We start from the raw sequence: 22,582 nt of genomic DNA, 5'->3' as shown, positions 1-22,582 counted from the left end.
TGACTACACAGGCCCAGAGGCTCCAGTTCTATGGGCCTCCCCTAAGGGGCTGCAACTCTTGGGGACAGGCAGCCTTGGGAGGGGGTAGGGGCCACAGTGGGGTGACAGAGACCAGTTACCTCGACTCTTGGAAGGAAGGTGATCTGAGTGGACCCTCCACCCAAATCCAGCATGCCCACACTGCTCCTTCCTGGGGTTTTCAAACTGCCTGGAGCATAGTGAATAGAAACCAAAATAGCACTGTCGCGTTAGTAATTAGACCAGAACAGCCAAAAAAGTAAAAAGAGTTTAGGAGCCAGGCCCCTCAGTGAAAAGAAGAACAGAAAAACAGCTGTATTTAACAATCTCTATGGAAGGATGCACTACATGTTTAAGGGACATGAACGTGGCTCCACTGGCTGTGGCTTTAACAATATAGGATGACACTGATCTTCAGCAGAGAAGTGGGGCCTGCCCTTATCTACTGCTCACCCCTCAGAGACAGACTTCCATGATGTCCCTTCATGCCCAGAGGCATGCCTTCCCCTAGCTCAGCACTCCCAATCTGGCCCCTAACATGGCTCTCCACCCCAAGGGGCAAATCCTGCCACAAAGCTTCTTTCTTTTTCATATATGCATCACACGCGCTAGTCTTTGCCATAATTACAATAAAGAGACAAAAATCAACATGTACTGAGAATAATCTAAGAATAACAACAACTTGCCACTTCAATCCAAGAACTAATGTTTTTGTTCCCTGTTCTGTCTACAGCACAGGAATTCAATTCTAAGGTGATGAGCAGATACCACATTTACTATGTGAAAGCATGACTGGTTTTATTCATGACTTCCCTAAGAAATGAGAGGACAGGGTCCCAGGCAGGTGTGGCTCCAGGACAAGAGGCTGGAACCATGCTGGTGAAAACCAAGCCTCAGAGAAGCTGCTTTTCCTAGCATTTTTATCTGCAAGCTCCATGCTTGCCCTGATGAGCCCCCAACCCATCCCAACACCCTACTTTGGGTAGCAACACTGGGGAACCCTAAGGGGTTAAAGACTAGAAATGAGGCTGCTGCTGTCAAGAATGGCATCTGTGGACTGTCAGCTTCTGGCGGGTGGGGAGGAATGTACCTGTTAGGAAGTTGACGGTGATCCACGCTGAAACGCCTATAAGAGAGGGTCACAGACGACATGTGAATAACCTGAGATGCTGTAAACAACACATGCACTCAAATGACCACTTTCAGATTCCAGGAGCTGGAAGTGAGCACTCATCACTCCTCAGTCTCCAGACCAACTACAGGAAGAGGCATCAGTCATCAAGTCACCAACAGCTTCTGGAAGACTGTTCTAGAAGACACCACACTAAAACAATAAATACTCTGTCAAATGTTGTATCTCTCCCTCCTATTCTTTATCATCAACTTCCACTTTTTGGAAGAGAACCAAATGTTGCTCTCCCCTCCCCTGGTCATATTTAAAATCAGGGGCTGGTGAGGAACCTGACCTTTTCTCTCTTAGCAATAACAATGTAACAGCAAACTTCTAAATAGGGTAGCAAGTGGGGATTCTCTCTAAATGTTCTTAAAACTGAAGAGGATTTGTTTTCAGAAACTTCATCTGTGCCAAGTTTGGAGCTGGTCAAGATGAGAACCCATCTCTAACACTGGCCCACAAAGATCCTCTAAGACAGTAGAACTGTGAATTGAGTGGGACTGCCATTTTTGTTTGCCTGTGTCTGACCAAGGAGAAAGTTCCCACTCGGAAGCCAACAGCAGCCCTGCATACAGCCTGTCTCGAGGGACAGAGAGCTTGGGAGACCCTACCTTCATCCGTTCCATTCATGATGGAAACACAGTCATCTCCCACAAGGAAAGGCGATGCCTTAAACACTTCTTTCACCTAAATGTAAAGAGACATGTCTTTATCCTTCAGAATCTAGACTCAAAGTTCCCAAATATGCTGTGTTTTCAGCAGGTGGTGACAAAACAGCAAAGGATGGCAGCTGTTGCTGTGAAGTAACAAAACTCTTGTTTTAAATTTCTCTAATCCTTGGCAAGTGGTATCCTCCTTAATCTACTCTCTGGGCTGGGAGAGGCAGAGGCTACCCTGAAGAGCCCTGTCTTCAAGCCACTTTGGGCTAGAATTGCTCAGGGGCATCCTGAGCCTACTGGGCCCCCAAACACTGCCCAGCTTTAGGACTAGAGATGAGGGACAAGAAACCCCTCAAGGCAGAGTTTAGCCTGGGACTCAGGAGACAGTCCCACAGAGGGAAGGTGAAGGCAGAGGAGCAGCTGCATTTGGGTGTATTTCCTTCTCCTTTTTTTTTTTTTTTTTTTTTTTTACCAAGTATTGACACACAGAAACTTCAGTACTCTGCACATTCCAACTGCACTTGTGGCCCACCATCCGACTTGAGCATGCAAGGTAATTTTTATAAGGGACTTTGAAAAATGTGCAAAAATTCATCATTTAGCAGTTGCACAGTTTAGAAACAGTACAGAGGATGAGGGGACCATATTGTTGAGAGCAGTTTCCCTAATGGGCCTGACAATAAGAACCATTCAGGCACCTGTTAGAGATAGGGTCCAGAGCCCCTTTACAGGGCTGCCGCTGGTTCTGGGGACAATCCTAGCCATTTGAGAAACGAACAGGGCCGGAGAAGGCTAAAGGCCTCCTCAGCATTACATCTGTGGATCAGACCAAGAGGGAAACTAGCAATTTCCATGAGAACAAGCAGGCTGGAGATGAAATGTCAGGAACTTGGCTTCCACAGCCCTCTACAAGGAACAAGTCTGCATGGAAGGAAGCCCTTCAAAAGGCTTCAATGTATTTTTAAAACAAAGTTGCTGTTATCACACAACAGATTCATTCTAGAAAACACAAACAGCTAAAAGTGATGCTGTTAACATTTTGATGTGTTTTCCTCCTCAAGAAGCTTCTACATAGCCCGTCTGACTGCTTGGACAATGGCTGAATATTTGGTGTTTCCAGATATCATAAGCTATGCACCTCCGCCCCCCCCCCCCCCCAGGGGTAAATGGATAAGATCACCTTTTGCAGTAACTTCTGAGCCTTTTCTCCTGGTAATAGACGTAAACCAGCTGTGGCCTTGAGAACCAAGGGGGTAGCCTTCCAGAAGTCAAAAGGAACGTCTTTTTTAGCAACATCCAGTAATTCCTGAATTCCCGAAGTACTCTGTGAAGGTGGTAAAAGTAAAGTAGAATCTGTCAAAGATCAGCATACAGGGTCACAGATGCTCCCCCAACCCTTTTGCTTTTATTAACTCATAAATACATTTTCTTCTAATTTTCCAAATTGGCAGAAAATGACTTAAGTGGTGCTGGTGGGTGTGAGGGGCCACCCACCAAGTGAGTATAGAGTGCAGAGAAACACCCTCGGCAGTGGAGCATGGTGGGATAAGGACACACACAATAGGGGTCTTGCTGTTCTATACTCTGGCAACCAAAACCCCACCCAGCCCCCATCACCAACCCCCAGTGGGTGACCTCAGATGAGCTGTGATTCCCCTGGACATCGTGGGGAATCTCTCATGGTGCTAAAATCCCATGAATAACTACACAGAGGAATCATTTACACCTACCAGAATGCTTGAGGTCCAAAAGTTGGCTACGGCCCTGTGTCAGTGCATAGGTGGCAAAACAACTTTGGTAAAGTATTGCTGGGCATTATCAATAGGTACAATGCTGTGGGGTGGTATGGGGGAGGGCAATTTGGCAATGTCTGTCCAAGAAAACATACATTCCTTTTCCTCAGAAATCCCATTGTAAGAATTCATCTGAGATAAATGCCCTTGCATGTGTGGGCAATGAAGTTCATATAAGGTGACAAACTGCAGCCTTATACAGTTAAGAGTAAAGTGTTAGACATTATCCAAATGTCTTTCAGGAGGGGACTGGTTCTGTAATTTAATGTGCCCGCACATACTGCAATATCATTGCCAGAAAAATCAAGGAAGCTCTTCATATCCTGATAGTAAATGTTCTCCATGTTATACTGCTGAAGGACAAAAACAAAGTATGTAACAATGTGAATGCCATTCTATTGTAAAAATAGGGGAGGGGGAAGAATATAGATGTATTTGCTCATAGGTATATCACCTAGCCCTTGAAGGACACATAAGAAACCAAGGACACCAGCTCTCCTGGAGGGGACTAGAGAGGGAGGAGAGTTCTCATTGTCTGCCCTGTGAAGCTGTGAAATATGTCCCACTTGAATGTGTACTGCCTACTAAAACAAATAAGAGTTTAAAAGTCCTATGAGTTTATTCTAAAGACACCTAATTTAATCATGTGTAACCTTATGGTTACTCTAGCATCACTCATTTCAGTTTTGTTTTCAATTTTAACCAAGCCACAGGAAAGCAGGGTATGACTTCACTGAGATCAAGAGACACTTGTGGGCAAAAATGATACATCAGCTTTTAAGACATATTTGAGCCAAAAGGCATGTATAGGTATATCACTAACTAGTCCGTTTCATCAGTGCTTTAGTGGAAATACAGGTGTCCAGTATTAGTGCAGCTATAAGCTTTAAGGGCTCAAAAAATATAAAAGCTACAAACTTACAAAAATCATTGTTTGACAGTTTAAATAAATCTTTCATACTTACTTGGTTTTGTGGATTTTACATAATACATTTTTAACTTCAATTTTTTTTTTAACTTTTATTTATTTTTGAGACACAGAGAGACAGAGCATGAACAGGGGAGGGCAGAGAGAGAGGGAGACACAGAATCTGAAACAGGCTCCAGGCTCTGAGCTGTCAGCACAGAGCCCGACGCGGGGCTCGAACTCACGGACCGTGAGATCGTGACCTGGCTGAAGTCGGACGCTTAACCGACTGCGCCACCCAGGCGCCCCTAACTTCAATTTTTTGTGTTAGTCAACTTTTGTCACCCTCAATCAGAGGAACTGAAACAAAAACAAACTCTCAAATAATGCTTTTTTTTAAAGCAATTTTTTTAAATGTTTATTTTTGAAAGAGAGAGAAACAGAGCACAAGCAGGGGAGGGTCAGAGAGAGAGGGAGACACAGAATCCAAAGCAGGCTCCCGGCTCTCAGCTGTCAGCAGAGCGGGGCTTGAACCCAAGAACTGTGAGATCATGACCTGAGCCAAAGTTGGACACTCAACCAACTGAGCCACCCAGGCGCCCCTCAAATAATGCTTTTTGTCAAGTTGGTAGGCTTTGTGTTTTTGAACCACACTAAGACTTCTGGGTGGCATGTGTGTTGGCTGGGGGAAGGCCCTAGGGTGGGGGCAGCAGCCCTCCTTGAGCCTCACGTGGAGTACCAGTTTCCTCCAGTTGGATCATTCTAAACAGCAGGAGATGTCCCAGGTTAGTACTGTCAGAGATGCTTTTCTCTGTGAAGAAGGCCTACTGCACTCAACAGATAGGGAGCTGGCTTTAACAGATTATACAGTTGGAAGACAAATCTGAAGAACAACAGATGTGAGAGAAAATAATTACCTTTTCAACATCATCAGCATAAGCAGAAAGACCTGGCTTCAGTGCTTTGAAGGTCTCATGGGTCAAAGTGGGAGTTTCTAAGGGGGAAACATGTTTAAAAAGGTACACGGCAAATATATACACGAATATATAAATATATACAACAATGGCTTGCTGCCCTTTTCAAAGCAGATGCCTGAAATCAGACCAATCCCAGGGTGACTGGGATGCTGCCTCTTTAGTTCAGATAAACAAGATGAATGTTAACACCTGAGGCTTTGGTCAGAATTTTTTTTTTTTTTTTTTTTTTAGTCAACCTTACTGAGGTATAATTTATATACAAAACTGTATCCATCTAAAGTGCTAAATTTTAACATGGTTTTCGTGAAATTAACAGAGGAGCAGGACAGATGATTCCAAACTGCAAACATGAAAATCATTTCTCTGTTCTAGGATGGATGTAGTACAGGTTCTGAAAGAACATTTATTTTTTCCCTTCTTTTAAACCATAAGGGGCCTGGACTCATGAGCATATAGCAAGGGAGTGTTCAGGGGGACAGTGGTGGCCAAGGGATGCTGGTCCAAATTTGGACATGAAGACCCAGGAGGAAAAATCAGGGACAGAACTTTTTGAAAGGATGTCTCTCCAGAGATAAAATACTGGAATATGGCTACTAAAGGATTACATTCTGAATATGAATTGTCTTAAAAGCTTCAAAACCGTTATGGGAAGTATGTAGGTCTGGCATATAAAACTTTAACTACTGAAATGAGTTAATTAATAGAGCAGATGAAGAGTAGAGAAAACATGCCACAACAGTTTTGGAGAGAACTACTAATGGTGTCTGTTGCCACCAGCTCAAAAACAGTGTCTACTCAAAAGGTTTCGAGGGTCAGCAAAGAACCAGACACGACCAGCAGACCTACTGAGCAGCCAGGGGGAAAACACTCACTGGCTAGAAGCTGGAGGGTGGCCCTCAGAGCTGGAGGGTACAAGGGGCGCTAGAGAAGGAGATCAAAGTGGGGAGGGAAAGAGTTCAGAGCTGGGCAGTGACTGTGTCTCTCCACAGGAGCAGTTAGGGGGCGAACATACACAAACTCCCTCCTCCTTCTTGCCGGAAGCCTGTGGTCCCCACCCTAGCAAGCAAAGCTGATGGGGCTCAGACTCCAGCTCCCTCCGCACTGCTGAGGCCACTCTCGTCTGTCACCCCCCTCTCCTCCTGGACCCACTGGGCAGCACCATGTCATCCTGGGTCCTAGGTCCATGCCAGTTCATGACTTACCCAGACTGCTGCCTCATACCAGTCTGAGTTTGGGGCAACTTCCTGCCTTAACCTCTCCCAACGCAGCTTCTGGCTTAAGTCATGGTCCTAGTCATCTGACATGCTGGTAAACACTGGGACAGGACAGGCCACCCAATACCCTTGGGGATCTCAGTTGCCCTGAGGTGGTCACCAGATGCTAGTGTGAGTATGGACAGTCTGGTGCTCCAGGGAAATTCAGATTCCTGGGCCCCAAACCACACCGGAGCCAGCTTCTCTGGGAACTGCATTTTTGACAAGTTCCCAGATGAGTCCGAGGCAGGGCATCCAGCCCGCATGCTGATAAACCATTCTCTCTAAGTGGAAGAGATCCCGAGAGCTCTGACGTGAGCAAGGAGAACCATGCAGTGAATGGCCAGGGCCCTCTGCCCAGCATACCTCCAGGCTGCCGGGCGAATTGGAAGATGTGCACACGGGTGCCAGTGCTTCCTGCGTCAAACATGATGCCATAGAAAACCTCATGACCATGTGAAGCTGTCCCCAGAGGACTATGAGCCTGCTGGCCCCTCCGGGCCCCAGACGCTACCTCAGTGATGCTGAAGAAGGCCTGGGTGGCGGAGGCCCAGTGCCACTTGATATAGGCGACATAGATGAACAGGCAAATGAACAGCCCCAGAGGGTAAGCCACTTTTGTCATCTTCAGGTTCCCATTATTTGGTATTTTTCTCATGCCTCTATCTGCTGACTGTGCTGAAGCTGTTGGTGAAAAGGGAGGGAAAGCAGGAAAAACATGTTAGCAAGCTTCCAGGGCGAGTCAGACAAACATTTGTGCTTGGAGACAAAACATTCAACCAGAAACTGGTCTGCATTTTTCTGCCTGGAATGAGAAGCTTCATTTGGTCTTCAAAGAGCTTCTAGAAGGTATGAGCCCACTTTATAGAAGAGAAGAGGGGGTGCCTGGGTGGATCAGTCGGTTGGGCGGCCGACTTTGGCTCAGGTCATGATCTCGCAGCTCGTGAGTTCGAGCCCTGCATCGGGCTCTGCGCTGACAGCCTGGAGCCTGCTTCAGATTTTAGGTCTCCTCCCTCTGCCCCTCCCCCATCCACGCTCTGTCTCTCTCTCAAAAATAAATAAACATTAAAAAAATTTTAAGAAGAGAAGAGGAACTGAGGCTAGTTATATGTATATATACATATACACGCATACATAAAGTCTTTCTATATATATATATATAAGACTATAGTCTTTATAAGACTAGATAATCTGTTCGAGGCGGGAGGTCTTGCTGAGGCTGACTCGGGGCACAGATCCACAGCTGCCAGCTCTAAGGCAAGTGCTGTTCCAGACAAGTGGCTTTTGGATTTATGGGCACTTTAAAAAGCCAGATGTAAATGGTATCCCCAAACCTCTCAGGGTACAGGAACATGTGTCCAATCCATTCTTTCAGTTCTCGCTTCCTCTTCTATATAGGTGTTCACTTCTCAGAAGGCTTAAAGTCCCATCCTTTGGGGACTACAGAGAGCCCCAGCCACGTCTGAGAAATGCAGCTCATCTTCCTGGAAGTTTCACAGGAGATGTCTCGTTTTACTCAGGCAGAATACTCCGCCAAGGAGGAAATAATGCCTATGTGCTTTCCCAGCCTATGAAATCCTACCCGAGCAGCAAAAGAAACTAACTCCGCGCCACTGTCTTTGGTTCAATACCCCTCAGCCCCTCAAATAAAGCATTCATTCAAGCTTTCTTAGCAGCTTCTGGTATAAGACACCATGTGGGAACCTGAGGCTTCAAAGAATAAGAAGCAGGGTACTTGATTCTCAGGGCTCCCTACCCTTGGGGAATGTCCACCTGTCTGTCCATCCCTCACTCTGTAAGTTGTAAATGGAGTGGACTCTCCTAGGAGTAAGGAGACAGGGAAGTACAAGGCTGAATGCAGGACATGGGTTTATACTCTGCCCATAGCAGCATGTGACTGTGGGCAAGTTAACCTTCATGAGGGCTGGTCTCCTCATCTGTAAGGGGGAAAGCTGCTTTGTGATGCTGTTTGGGGATACAATGAGATGTGTGATGTGCTCAGAAGAGGACACAGAGAATGTGCCAGCCCATATTCAATGCTGGCTTTATAGCAGGGTAGTGGGAGGTAACACCCCCCTTGGAACCAGGGACAGTGACAGGCAGGAGTGCTGGAAGATAGTGTGACTATACTCTCTGGGAAGAAGAAAAGCAGGGGCCAGAGTTAAAAGTGCAGGGGGCAAGCCTGTGGTGGTCTTCACACCAACCTTGAGGTTGTCTGGGCAGAGGAGAAATGGAATGAAAGTGGCCCTTGGGGTGGTGGGGAAGGGAGTCCAGGACTTCTGTGGCCACTCCTTTCCAGGATCTAGCCCTGCAGCTACACCTGGATGCCCTCAGATCCAAGAGCACTGCCCAAACCTTTGGATGTCTCTGTGCTCCTGCTCAGGGGACACCAGTGGCCCACCACCCAAGCTTAGGCAGGAAGCATGGCAAATCACCCTTCCCTGAGTATCTGCTGTGCACAGGGCTGAGGGAAAGTCTAGTTGGCAGGACCAAGGAGCAAGCCTCCTCCCCACCCCTATTCCTGCCTAACTTTGAGCCTCTCTTGGGTCTCACTTGGGAGCTTCTTACTGCTCTTAGGATCGTGGTGCACACCCTGGATCCTCACCAGCCTTTGTAGCTTTCTCTCATCCTCTCTTGCCTTTGCTCATAGTGCTCTGAGAACCTAGTGCCTCCTTCTGTCCCTAGAACTCAGCTTCTCTCTGCCTCAGTCCCTTTGCACACACTGTTACCAGTTCCCAGAATGCTCGTGCAACCCAGTCAACCTTGTTCTCATCCCCAAGCCTCAGCTGAAATGTTATTGTCCCCACCATCCCTGACCACCCTCAACTTGAAAGATCCTCACCCCCATTATGCTCTCTCTGTACTCCCTGCCCCCTCTGGCCTGGTACCCCCATAATCTGTAACAATGCCAGGATCTGTGGGATTAATTCCTGAAGGTCCATGTCACCCTCTACGCCATGAGCTTCAAGGTCAGGAACTTATCCTGGTTGTGCCACTGCAGCTCAGTTGACAACACAGGTCCCTATCTAGAAGGATGGAGGATGCACCTCTATCCCTGTCTACCTCCCATACTGTCACCAGACACACAAGAGTCCCCATTTTGGGGTGCCCAGGTGGCTCAGTCAGTTAAGCATCTGACTTTGGCTCAGGTCATGATCTCACAGTTTGTGAGTTCAAGCCCCACATCGGGCTCTCTGCAGTCAGTACAAATCCTGCTTCAGATCTTCTGTGTCCCTCTCTCATGTACATGTGTTCTCTCTCTCTCTGAAAAATAAACATTAAAAAAAAATAAAAAGAGTCCCTGTTTCAAATCCTTTAATGAGGAGAGGAACATCAGCAAGACAGTAGAATAGGGAGCTCTAGGCCCTTGCTCCCCCACAGAAATATTAGAAAAAAATTGGGACTGGCTGTAATATTTTATAGGCATTCTGAAAAACAGTCAAAGATCCATAGATTTCTACAAGCAAATGCCGAATCAAGAAATCACATTCAGAATGTTCGTTAAGTTCAGTGGTGTTTACTCATCCTTGCCCCCACCCCTCTCTGCACAGTGCAGTCTAAAGGAAGCAGCAGCTCAGTGTCTACCTATCTCCTTCCTTCAAACTGGAGGGATCAGAGCAACATTCTAACCTATCTTCAGGCTGCCCAAGAGACAGGTCTCTGTTTTGCCTGACTTGGAGCTCAGAGCTCCAATGGGGGAAAACCGTGGAAGGCAGCTATGGGTACTTCTTATGAAAGTCACGGGGTGACTGCAGAACCACACATGCTTGGGGCAAGAGGCCAGGTGTGTGTGTGTGTGTGTGTGTGTGTGTGTGTGTGTGTGTGTGTGTAAGAAACAAGAAAACACTGAACACCTAAGAAGGAGTGTGGATGGAACCGTTTAAGAAATTAAGACATTTAAAAGCAACCATAACATACGGGAGAATTGAAACTAATACACACACAGGCCCAGGTAACAATCCTGAGAGGACCTTAAGCCTTTGCCCTGGACTGACTCGAAGGCTCAGACACATTCTGTTAATTAGTGAAGATCTTTCATGGCACAGAACCAGTCTGCAAAGCCTCGGAGAGGTGGCTATTTTCTTAAATGCTCCACTTTTCAACAATAGAAATCACAAGGCATACCAAGATACAGGAAAATTTGGCCCATTCAAAGGAAGAAAGGGTGGCAGAAACTGTCTCTGAAGAAACATAGGCATTGGATATACCAGATAAAGACTTAAAACAACCGTCTTACATATGGTGAAACACAAGAACTGAAAGAAATATGGAATATGACATATGACAACAAAATGGGAATATCAAGGAAGAAATAGAAATTATAAAAAGCAACCAAATTGTGGAGCTAAATATATTGAAAAATTCACAAGAGGGGTTTAACAGCAAATCTGAGCAGGCAGAAGAACCAGTGAACTTGAACATGGACATTAAACTTATTGAATCAGAGGAGCAAAAGAAAAAAAGACATAAGAAAAGTGAACAGAGCCCAAGGGATTTATGGGACACCACAAGGGACCAACAGGCACATTTCAGGAGCCCCGGAAGAAAACACAGAGAGAAGGACAGAAACAATGGCTGAACTCCAAGGAGGATAAACCCAGAGACTCATGCTGAGATACACTGTAATCACACCACTGAAAGCCAGAAAATAAAAGAAGGAATCTTGAAAGCAGCAAGAGAAAAGCAATTCATCATGTACAAAGAATCCTTAAATAATAAGATTATCAGCCCATTTCTCAACAGAAATTTTGGAGATCAGAAAGCAGCGGGATGATATATTCAAACTGCTAAAAGAAAAATCTGTCAGCTGAGAATTTCATATTCAGTAAAACTGTCCTTCAAAAATGAAGGTGAAATTAAGGCATTCCCAGATAAATGAAAGCTGAGGGAGTTCTTTGCCAGCAGACCTGCCCTACAACAAATGCTAAAGGTTGACATGAAAGGACGCCAAACAGTAACAGAAATCCATAAGAAAATATAAAGATCTCCAAAGAAGTTAAATACGTGGACAAACACAACAACCAGTATTAGTGTATATTTGGTTTGTAACTCCACTTTTTATTTTCTTCAGCATTAAAAAAAACAAATGCTGAGGGGTATGTGGGTGGCTCAGTTGGTTAAGCGTCTGACTTCAGCTCAGGTCATGATCTCACAGGTTTTGAGTTCAGGCCTCTCATTGGGCTTCGTGCTGACCGTGTGGAGCCTGCTTGGGATTCTCTCTCTCTGCCCCTCCCCAACTTGCACTCTCTCTATCTCAAAATAAATAAAAGTAAAACAAAGCAAAACAAATGCTGTGACATCAAAAACAAATTAGGAAGATATATGATATAAAGGAAAAGAGTTAACATATGTAATTCAAGCTAAACTGGGATAAATTTTAGAACAGACTTATAATTTCAGGATGTTATATGTAATCTCTGTGGTAATCACCAAGAAAATATCTAGAAAATATATATAAAAGGAAATGAGAAGGGAATAAATACTGTCCTTAGAAAAGAATCAATTACACCCAAAGGAAAGCAATAACGGAGGAAATGAGGGACAAAAAAAGCTATAAGACCTACACAAAATAAAATGGCAAAAGTAGTCCTTCCCTGTCAGTACTTTAATTTTTAAATTTTTTTAAATGTTTATTTAGTTTTGAGAGAGAAGAGACAGAGCATGTGGGAGGGAGAGGCAGAGACACAGGGACACACAGAATCCAAAGCGGGCTCCATGCTCTGAGCTGTCGGCACAGAGCCTGACAGAGGGCTCAAACTCACGGACCGTGAGATCATGACTTGAGCTGAAGTTGGACACTTAACCAACTGAGCCACCCAGGCACCCCTCCCTGTCAGTACTTTAAATGTAAATGGATTAAACTTTCCAACCAAGATACATAGAGTAGCTGAATGGATAAAAAAACAAGATCCAACCGTATCATTCTACAAGAGACTTACTTTAGATCTAAGGGCATATACAGACTGAAAGTAAAAGAATGAAAAAGATTCCATGAAAAGAATAACCAAAACAGAGTAGAAGTGGCTATACTAACATTAGACAAAACAGACTTTGAATCAAAAACTGTCAGAAAAAATAAAAACATACAATGATAAAAGGGTCAAGTCTCCACTAACATAACAATTATAAACATATACAACAGAGCTCTTAAATATATGAAACAAACAGAACTGAAAGGAGAAATAGTTGTACAATAATAGTAGGAGAATTCAATATCCCACTTTCAATAAAGGATAAAAAAACCAGACAGAAGATCAATAAAGAAATAGGGAACTTGAACAACACTAAAGACCACCTGGACCTGAGAGGCACATACAGACCACCCAACAACAGCAGAATCCACATTCTTCTCAAGTGCACATGGAACATCCTCCAGGACAGACAAGATGAGAAGCTACAAAACATGTCTTAATGTATTTTAAAAGATCACAATCAAAGTATATTTTCTGTTATAGTGGAATGAAACTAGAAATCAATAGAAGAAGGAAAGCTGGAAAACTAAACACCACACTCTTAGCTAATGTGTCAAAAAAGAAATCAAAAAGGAAATCAGAAAATACCTTCTGACAGGTGAAAATGAAAACACAACATACCAAACCTTTGGAATGCAGTGAAAGCAGTACCAAGAAGGAAATTTATAGCTGTAAATGCTTACATTATAAGAAAGATAACTTTACACCTTAAGGAACTAGAAAAAGAACAAATTAAACACAAAACTAGAAGGAAGGAAACAATAAAAATTAAAGCAGGATAAGCAGAAGATAGAAAAACAGAGAAAAATCCATGAAGCCAAGAGCTTGTTCTTTGAAAAGATCACCTTAACTGAACCTTTAGCTATACTGACTAAGGAATAAAGAGAGAAGATTCAAATTATAACTAAAATCAGAAATTAAGGGAACATTACTACTGATTTTACAGAATGAAAATGATTATAAGAGTTTTATGTTCAACTGTACACCAATAATTGGATAACCTACATGAAATCAATAAATTCCTAGAAACACAACCTACCAAGATGAATTATGAAGAAATAGAAAATCTGAAGACCTATAACTAGTAAGGAGATTGAATCAGTAATCAAAAATCTCCCAAGAAAGAAAACTCCTGGACCAAATGACTAGTGATCTGGTCACTACTAATTTTACCAAACATTTTAAGAAGAATCCCAAAATCTTCCCCCGAATTGAAGAAAAGGAACGTTTTAACTCATTCAATAAGGCCAGCATTACCCTAATACCGAAGCCACTACAAGACAAAGACACTACAAGAAAATACAGACCAGCATTCCTTATGAATAGTGATGCAAAAATCCTCAACAAATAGCAGCAAACTGAATTCAACCACACAGCAAAAGGACCAACTGGGATTTATTCCTAGAATGCAAGAATGGTTCAAGATTTAAAACCCATCAAGGCAAATATATCATATTAACAGAATAAAGGGGAAAAAATCCGTATAATCATCTCAATCAATGCAGAAAAAACATTTAATAAAATCCAACACTTTTTTTTTTTTTTTAATTTTTTTTTTCAACGTTTATTTATTTTGGGACAGAGAGAGACAGAGCATGAACGGGGGAGGGGCAGAGAGAGAGGGAGACACAGAATCGGAAACAGGCTCCAGGCTCTGAGCCATCAGCCCAGAGCCTGACGCGGGGCTCGAACTCACAGACCGCGAGATCGTGACCTGGCTGAGGTCGGACGCTTAACCGACTGCGCCACCCAGGCGCCCCTCCAACACTTTTTAATAATAAAAATAACCAGCAAACAGGAATAGAAGAAAATACTTCAACATAATAAAGGCCATATATACAAACCCAACAACTAACATCAGACTCAATAGTGGAAGACTGAAAACTTTTACTTTAAAATCAGAAACAAGAAAGGATGTCTGTTTTCAACACTTCCATTCAACATAACATTGGAAGTTTTAGCCAGACCAATCAGGAAAGTAAAAGAAATAAAAGGCATCCAAAGTGGGAAGAAGAAATAAAATGATCTGTTCATAGATTACATGATCTTATATGTAGAAAACCCTAAAGATTCCACAAGGAAGGAAAATAACTGTTAGAACTAATAAATTCAAGGTTACAGAACACAATATCAACACACAAAAATCAGTTGTTTCTATACACTATAATGAACAATCTGAAAAGAAAATTAAGAAAATAATTCTATTTACAATAGCATCAAAGGAATAAAATACTGAAGAATAAAATTAACCACCAAGGTGTACCTGGGGTGGCTCAGTTGGCTGAGCATCTGACTCTTGATTTTGGCTCAGGTCATGATCCCAGGGTCATGGGATCAAGCCCTGCATCGGGCTGTGTTGAGCATGGACCCTGCTTGGGATTTACTCTCTCTCTGCCCCTCTCTCCTGCTCACACATGCTCTCTTTCTCAAAACAAACAAACAAATAAATAAAAATTTAAAAAAGAAAAAAGTTAACCAAGGAGGTGAAAGACTTGTACTCTGAACACTACAGAACATAGCTGAAAGAAAACGGAGTCAAATAAATAGTAAGATAACCCGTGTTCATGGACTGGAAGACTTAATATTGTTAAGATATCAATACTATCTGTAATGGTCCACAGGTTCAATGCAATTCCTATGAAAATCCTAATGACTTTTTTGCAGAGACAGAAAAAAAATAAATCCTAAAATTCATAAGGAATCTCAAGGGACCCCCAAATCACAAAACAATCTTGAAAAAGAACTAATTGGATGCCTTATACTTCCTGATTTCAAAACATACTACAAAGCCACAGTAATTAAAAGCTTGTGGTAGTGGGACACATAGACCAACAGAACAGAAAATCCAGAGGTAAACCCTTACGTACATGGTAAAATGGTCTTTGATAAGGGTATCGAGACCATTCATGGGGGAAAGGAGAGTCTCTTTAAGAAATGGTACTGGGAAAACTGGATACACACACAAAAGACTGAAGTTGGATCCTTTCCTTACACCATATACAGAAATTAAATCAAAATGGATTAAAGACCTAACTATAAAACCTAAAACTATAAAACTCCCAGAAGAGGGGAGCGTAGGTGGCTCAGTTGGTTGAGTGTTTTGTTTTGCTTTTTTAAAAAGATCTTATTTCTCTTGTCTTTTCTCCACATCTCTACAAAATCTACCCAAGATGTTTACTGCCACTCTAAACCCTGGCAGCTAGAGGCTTCTCTCTTGGGCTCTTTGGTGCTCTACACATTTCCCCTCCTTGAGTAAGTGGTATGTGGAGCTATTCATTTGTGCCTTTCTTCCTTCTGGTTAGAGTGCCTCTCTAGAAGCAAGGACCAGCCCACTCATTCCCAACCCCAACACAAGGCCAGAGCCCACAGCCAGTAAGCCAATACTTGCTGGTAAAGGAGGCTAGATGATGGCTTAGCAATTCTCTGGTAGTCAGGGAAAGATGGAGCCATCAACATTGCTTCATGACCCAGATGATGGCCACCAACAGAAGCAGGCTGTTTGGGAAGGGGCTGTTTGGGCAGGAGACAATAGTGACCAGGTTTTCTACAAGTTTGAAATGACAGCAGGGCATGGGTCAGAAATGGAACTGACCCTTGTGAGAGAGCAGGTTTGGGGCTGTGACCTGGGGAACCACCTGCACTGAGATGTTAGCTAAGATTAGGAATGAAGAAATCAATTACAGAGAGAAGATCCAGCAACAATCAAGGCTGAGATGTGACCTGGGGAATGCCCATCCCCAGACAGCCAGTGTTCACCCTACACCCTACCCTCTCACAGGCTTCCTTTCGTTAGGTTACTGTAACCCAGAGTTTTCCATTGCTAAGAGGTGATTAAACAAAAAAGTATTTATAAAGAAAGCTCTAAAGCAACCATTTCTAAGGATGAACAGTAAGGACACAAAAGTAATACTAACATCTTCCAACTCTGATGGTGCTTTTTATAAGACTCTTTCTTGCCTTTCTTTCTCTCTCTTTCTTTCTGTACACTCTCTCTCCTCTTTTGCAACCAGAAGGCTGGCACCACATTTGCCTGTCTGAGCCACACGGGTAGAAGACCCTTTTTCATAATCACATTTTATCATGTCCTGTGTTAGTCTACGAACCATGTCCTACATGATCAGATTAACAGGTGGAATACCAAATTTTGAGGCAAAGGTTGCTCTTTATTACATTTGTCTACCCATTAAAAAAATACACTTTACATATGCTATATCCTGTTACCAAAGGCCTACAAGGCTGGCACTTATACTACATAACATATGACTTACATAACTTATTGCCATACGACAGCACCAAGGCCCAGAAAATGTTTCAAAACAGACTTGCCTGGAATCACAGAGCTGGCACGTGGTGAGGCACAGACCAGACTTTCTGGCTTCTGTCTCCAAATCAAATGTGCTCCATCACTTCACTTACCCTATTAATGTAAGACTCTACTTTAGACAACAAAAAAAAATACTCACATGAAATTACACATCATCATTATAGTTACACACCAAGAAGTTTGGCATGACATAAACAGAGTCCAAATAGAAAATAACATTTAGGAAGCATAGAGCCAGGAACAGCCTGGCCCACAGGAACCTCCACATCCTGGAGACCCAAACTTAAAAGCCAGTTTCACTCCACTGGGTTAAGATGTTTGTTCAGTGATTCTAGTACTATGAGACAACCTCTGGAGGGGAAAATTGCATTTCCATGGGCACCACTAACACCATAAGTGTAAATGTGTTGATCAGGCCCTCCCTAGAAGGAAAACAATTCACTTTAGCTTTGTCCTTTAAAGGAAGAGTCTAGAACAAGGCTATAAGGAAGGTAAACCAGGTGGGGAATAAAGAGTAGGCTGGGAGTAGGGTGGGGCAGGATCTAAGGTGTGCCAAGGCAAAAAGAGGTTTGGCTTAGCATATCTTGCTCCCAGCTGACTCCAGCTGGGGGCTACCTTCCATCAGAGGGAGGGTGGGGTCACAGAGCAGAATTTGGGTGTGGAGCAATGGTGCCCGAGACAAGTGCCTGGCCATCCCTTGGCTATCGTTCTAGAAGCTAGGGAAGGTAGCTGAGCTTCTGGAAATACAAGCTCATCTGATTTGGATCAGTGGCCCCACAATATGTTGGACAGTTTCGTCAAGGTTTTCAGTTAAAATACACAAAAGGGCCATGTGTGCAAATGACTGTCACATATGCTAAAAACCGATCCAAAATTAAATGACATTAACAAACCACTACTTATTCTCCTGGTAGGTTTAAATGGATTTTTCTCCCCTTCTCTGAAAAAAAAAGCATACATACATGAGTCAGCCCTGTTAACATCACCCGGTGTTTCCTTTTCACAAGACAGAGTGGGAGGGGAGGTTCTTCCAGATCTCTTTACATGGTTGTCCACCTCTCTGGTTTGTCATATGAGGTTCCACAAGGGAGAGAGACACACACCTTATTAGCCAACTGATGCTTATAAGGGTGGGGGGGGAGACAGAAACAGTTTCTGGATTTGTATCACTATGCTTTTCTCCCCCATGAACCTTGTTAATATGTTGGTGACAGCAAAACAAGAACCTCCCCCAGACAAACCCTAATCCCTCCATCCATCATGAGTCTTGCACAGTGCGTCAGAAGGTCCTTGTAATCACAGTTGATATCCACCTATCCCCAAGCAACCTCTTTCCTAGAAGTTTCAGTTTCCTTCACTGGGTGGCTATAGGTTAGGACCTCCATGGCATCCTGAAGGATGTAGGATATGTGGCATGATATGCATGATTCTGGATTACAAGTGTCTGGAGAGACAACTGAAACTACCCAGGCACTTCTGGGTGACTGATTCCTTTGGGTGGATGCCCAGGATATGGGGTCTGTGCCCACCATCATTCACAAAACAATTCAGGCTTTTCCCCAACCCTTAAAACCATTCTATGGCTTCTAATTTAAGATAAAAAACACCCTTCCTTCCATGGTCCCTGCCTATCTCTCCCTTCTCTTCTACCTTCCTGATGCTTCAAGGCTTTCCTCTGAAGGAAGTCCAGCTTGGTGTCCAGCTCTATCCACCTCTGGCCTCTCTCTCTCTCTCTCTCTCTGGTAGCCTGGAGCACTCCTGGCTCATGCCTCAGCTCAGGCAGAACCGACTGACCACCCTATGAGGTCTATTCCTGGTCACTACAGCAATGCCAGAGTTTATTGTCCTCACATCCGCAGTACTGTCAGAATGGCATGATCTTGCCCGATACCTGGGCTTCCCACCTGGGCTGTGAGGCCCAGAAGGGAATTGGGCCTGCCAGTCCTTCCCCTACTGGATCTCCTGCATCTGGCACAGCTCTGGGAACCGGTCAGCAAATGCTGCTGAATGAATGAATGTAGCAGGGCTCCAGCTTCCTGGGATAAGAGACCCCTACTATTTGGCCCACCCAGTTTCCAGAACACGAATCGCTCCCCTCACGGGTCAGCGGAGCCCAGAGTTCAAGGAGGACTAATGAAACCAGGACGTTAAGGCAGCAGGAGGTTAAAGCCGGGTGCGAATGACCCTGATGTCTCCTGCAAGCACCGCCGCTAAAGCCCGAGGAGCTGGCAAGCGCGTGGGTCTGGACCCCTCTTCCACTCCGCGCCCCCGCTCCGGGCGGCCCACGTGCAGACCCCCGGGTCCGGCAAACTCCGCCGGCCCCACAAGCGTCCCGCCCCGCCCCCCGGCACTTACCCTGTAGGGTCACCTCTTCACCACGGAGGGAGGTTCCCTTTCGCGGAAGCTGGCGGGCTACCCAGGAAGCGACCGACTCTCCTCTCCTACCGGCGTTACCAGGGCCACCACCCACAGGCCAAGGGCCGGCGGATCCTGGGAGCCTAGGCCCCGCCTACGTGCACGTCATGTCTTTGGCGGGGCATAGCAGAACGTTGCGGATCCAGCGCGCAGGAGCGGCGTGTGGGCGGGGCTTAGCTGGATCCGCTGAGCGGTGAGGCCGTATTTTCCGCCTGGGTAGGTCTTTGAGGTTCCCTGCCCGAGGCGGTTCGGCTAGTGTTGGACTTGAATGAGGTCTAGGCCTGTCTGACCTCCACCGCCCAAGTGCGTCCTTCACGGGCCGTATTCGGCTCCTGCCCTGTCTTGTAGGGTTTCCTCTGTGCGGTAGAGCCGGCCATGGTGCTGGCCAAAGAATTACCACCACAACCTCACAACCTTGACCTTAACTAGCCCGTGGAAGTTTTGAATTTTCTTTGGGTCCTTTCATAGCTAAAGTCCCCTCTCTTTTTTTTAAGGTAATATGTGATGGAAAATGCAAGAGAATAGACAGCACGATAAATCTCCTATTCTTGCCCCCCCATTTTCTTTCTTTTTTGTTCTAAGCATTTTATTTTTATTTAATTAATTTATTTTTAAAAAATTTACATCCAAGTTAGTTAGCATGTAGTGCAACAATGATTTCAGGAGTAGATTCCTTAGTGTCCCCTACGCATTTAGCCCATCCCCCCCTCCCACAATCCCTCCAGTAACCCTGCTTGTTCCCCATATTTAAGAGTCTCTTATGTTTTTGTCCCCCTCCCTGTTTTTATATTATTTTTGCTTCCCTTATGTTCATCTGTTTTGTATCTTAAAGTCCTCTTCTGAGTGAAGTCATATGATTTTTGTCTTTCTCTGACTAATTTCACTTAGCATAATACCCTCTAGTTCCATCCATATAGTTGCAAATGGCAAGATTTCATTCTTTTTGATTGCTGAGTAATACTCCATTGTGTGTGACACACACACACACACACACACACACACACACACACACTCTCCACATCTTTATCCATTCATCCATCGATGGACATTTGGGCTCTTTCCATACTTTGGCTATTGTTGACAGTGCTGCTATAAACGTTGGGGTGCATGTGCCCCTTCAAAACAGCATACCTGTATCCCTTGGATAAATACCTACTAGTGCAATTGCTGGGTCCTAGGGTAGTTGTATTTTTAGTTTTTTTAGGAACTTCCATACTGTGTTCCAGAGTGGCTGCACCAGTTTGCATTCCCACCAGCAGTGCAAGAGAGATCCTTTCTCTTGCCAACATCTGTTGTTGTCTAAGTTGTTAATGTTAGCCATTCTGACAGGTGTGAGGCGGTATCTCACTGTGGTTTTGATTTGCATTTCCCTCATGATGAGTGATTTTCAGCATTTTTTCATGTGTCAGTTGGCCATCTGGATGTCTTTGAAGAGGTGTCTATCCATGTCTTTTGCCCATTTTTTCACTGGATTATTTGTTTTTGGGGTGTTGAGTTTGATAAGTTCTTTATACATTTTGGATACTAACCCTTTATCTGATATGTCCTGATACCTTCTCCCATTCTGTCGAGTGCCTTTTAGTTTTGCTTATTGTTTCCTTAGCTGTGCAGAAGCTTTTCATTTTGATGAGGTCCCAATAGTTCATTTTTGCTTTTGTTTCCCTTGCCTCTGAAGTTGCTGTGACCGAGGTCCAAAAGGTTTTTGCCTGTTTTCTCCTCGAGGATTTTGATGGCTTCTTATCTTACATTTAGGTCTTTCATCCATTTTGAGTTTATTTTTGTGTATGGTGTAAGAAAGTGGTCCAGGTTCATTTTTCTGTATGTCGCTGTCCAGTTTCTCCAGCACCACTTGCTGAAGAGACTGTCTTTATTCCATTGGATATTCTTTCCTGCTTTGTCAAAGATTAGTTGCCCTTATGTTTGTGGGTCCATTTCTGGGTTTTCTATTCTGTTCCATGGATCTGAGTGTCTGTTTTTGTGCCAGTACCATACCGCCTTGATGATTACAGCTTTGTAATACAGCTTGAAGTCTGGGATCGTGATGTCTCCTGCTTGAAGTCCGGGATTGTGATCTCCTGCTTTGGTTTTCTTTTTCAAGATTGCTTTGGCTATTCAGGGTCTTTTATGGCTCTATACACATTTTAGGATTGTTTGTTCTAGCTCTGTGAAGAATGCTGGTGTTATTTTGTTAGGGATTGCATTGAACATGTAGATTGTTTTGGGTAGTACCAACATTTTAACAATATGTGTTCTTCCTATCCAGGAGCATGGAATATTTTTCCATTTTTTTGTGTCTTCTTCAATTCCTTTCATAAGTTTGTATAGTTTTCTATAGATTTTCACCTCTTTGGTTAGATTTATTCGTAGGTATTTTATGGTTTTGGGTACAATTGTAAATGGGATCGATTCCTTGATTTCTCTTTCTGTTGCTTCATTATTGGTGTATAGGAATGCAACCGATTTCTGTGCACTGATTTTATATCCTGCCACTTTGCTGAATTGATGGATCAGTTCTAGCAGTTTTTTGGTGAAATCTTTTGGGTAGATACCATATAGAATATCATGTCACCTGTGAAGAGTGAAAATTTGACCTCCTCCTGGCCGATTTGGATGTTTTTTATTTCTTTGTGTTCTCTGCTGAGGCTAAGACTTTCAATATTATGTTGAATAACAGTGGCGAGAGTAGACATCCCTTTCTTGTTCCTGACCTTAGGGAGAAAGCTCTCAGTTTTTCCCCATTGAGGATGATATTAGCATTGGGTCTTCCATATATGAAAGATATGGTCTTGAGATATGATCCTTCTATCCCTACTTTCTTAAGGGTTTTTATCAAGAAAGGATGCTGTATTTTGTCAAATGCTTTCTCTGTATCTATTGAGAGGATCATGTGGTTCTTGTTCTTTCCTTTATTGATGTGATGAATCACATTGATTGTTTTGTGGATATTGAACCAGCCCTGCATCCCAGGTATAAATCCCACTTGGTCGTGGTGAATAATTTTTTTAATGTATTGTTGGATCCTGTTGGCTAATATCTTGTTGAGGATTTTTGCATCCATGTTCATCAGGGAAATTGGTCTATAGTTCTTCT

The 22,582-nt window shown here is 43.8% G+C and overlaps 1 protein-coding gene across 6 annotated transcripts in view; it reads right to left on the bottom strand.

The window, feature by feature from the left end:
• Window positions 1-19,589, bottom strand: part of ENTPD6 (ectonucleoside triphosphate diphosphohydrolase 6) — a 40,699-nt gene extending 21,110 nt beyond the window's left edge. For 2 of the 6 annotated variants that reach the window (XM_040447908.1, XM_040447912.1), the window contains exons 1-8: window positions 19,433-19,589; window positions 17,080-17,170; window positions 7,148-7,465; window positions 5,469-5,545; window positions 3,032-3,175; window positions 1,804-1,879; window positions 1,109-1,144; window positions 120-208 (exon numbers count right to left, since the gene is read on the bottom strand). In XM_040447908.1, coding sequence (XP_040303842.1) covers window positions 120-208; window positions 1,109-1,144; window positions 1,804-1,879; window positions 3,032-3,175; window positions 5,469-5,545; window positions 7,148-7,439 — 714 coding nt within the window. In that variant the 5' untranslated portion in view covers window positions 7,440-7,465; window positions 17,080-17,170; window positions 19,433-19,589. Of the gene's footprint in view, window positions 1-119; window positions 209-1,108; window positions 1,145-1,803; window positions 1,880-3,031; window positions 3,176-5,468; window positions 5,546-7,147; window positions 7,466-8,115; window positions 9,979-17,079; window positions 17,171-18,039; window positions 18,138-19,432 lie in introns of those variants that run through there. The other 4 variants (XM_040447909.1, XM_040447913.1, XM_040447910.1 and 1 more) reach the window with 4 other exon arrangements.
• Window positions 19,590-22,582: the final 2,993 nt, after the last annotated feature.

Source organism: Herpailurus yagouaroundi, unplaced genomic scaffold (assembly GCF_014898765.1).
Source record: "Herpailurus yagouaroundi ecotype Mexico unplaced genomic scaffold, PumYag 196, whole genome shotgun sequence".
In the NCBI taxonomy this organism is placed as follows: Eukaryota; Metazoa; Chordata; class Mammalia; order Carnivora; family Felidae; genus Herpailurus; species Herpailurus yagouaroundi.
Note: the sequence above shows the minus strand (reverse complement) of the source record. Positions and strands in the feature narration are given on the sequence as shown.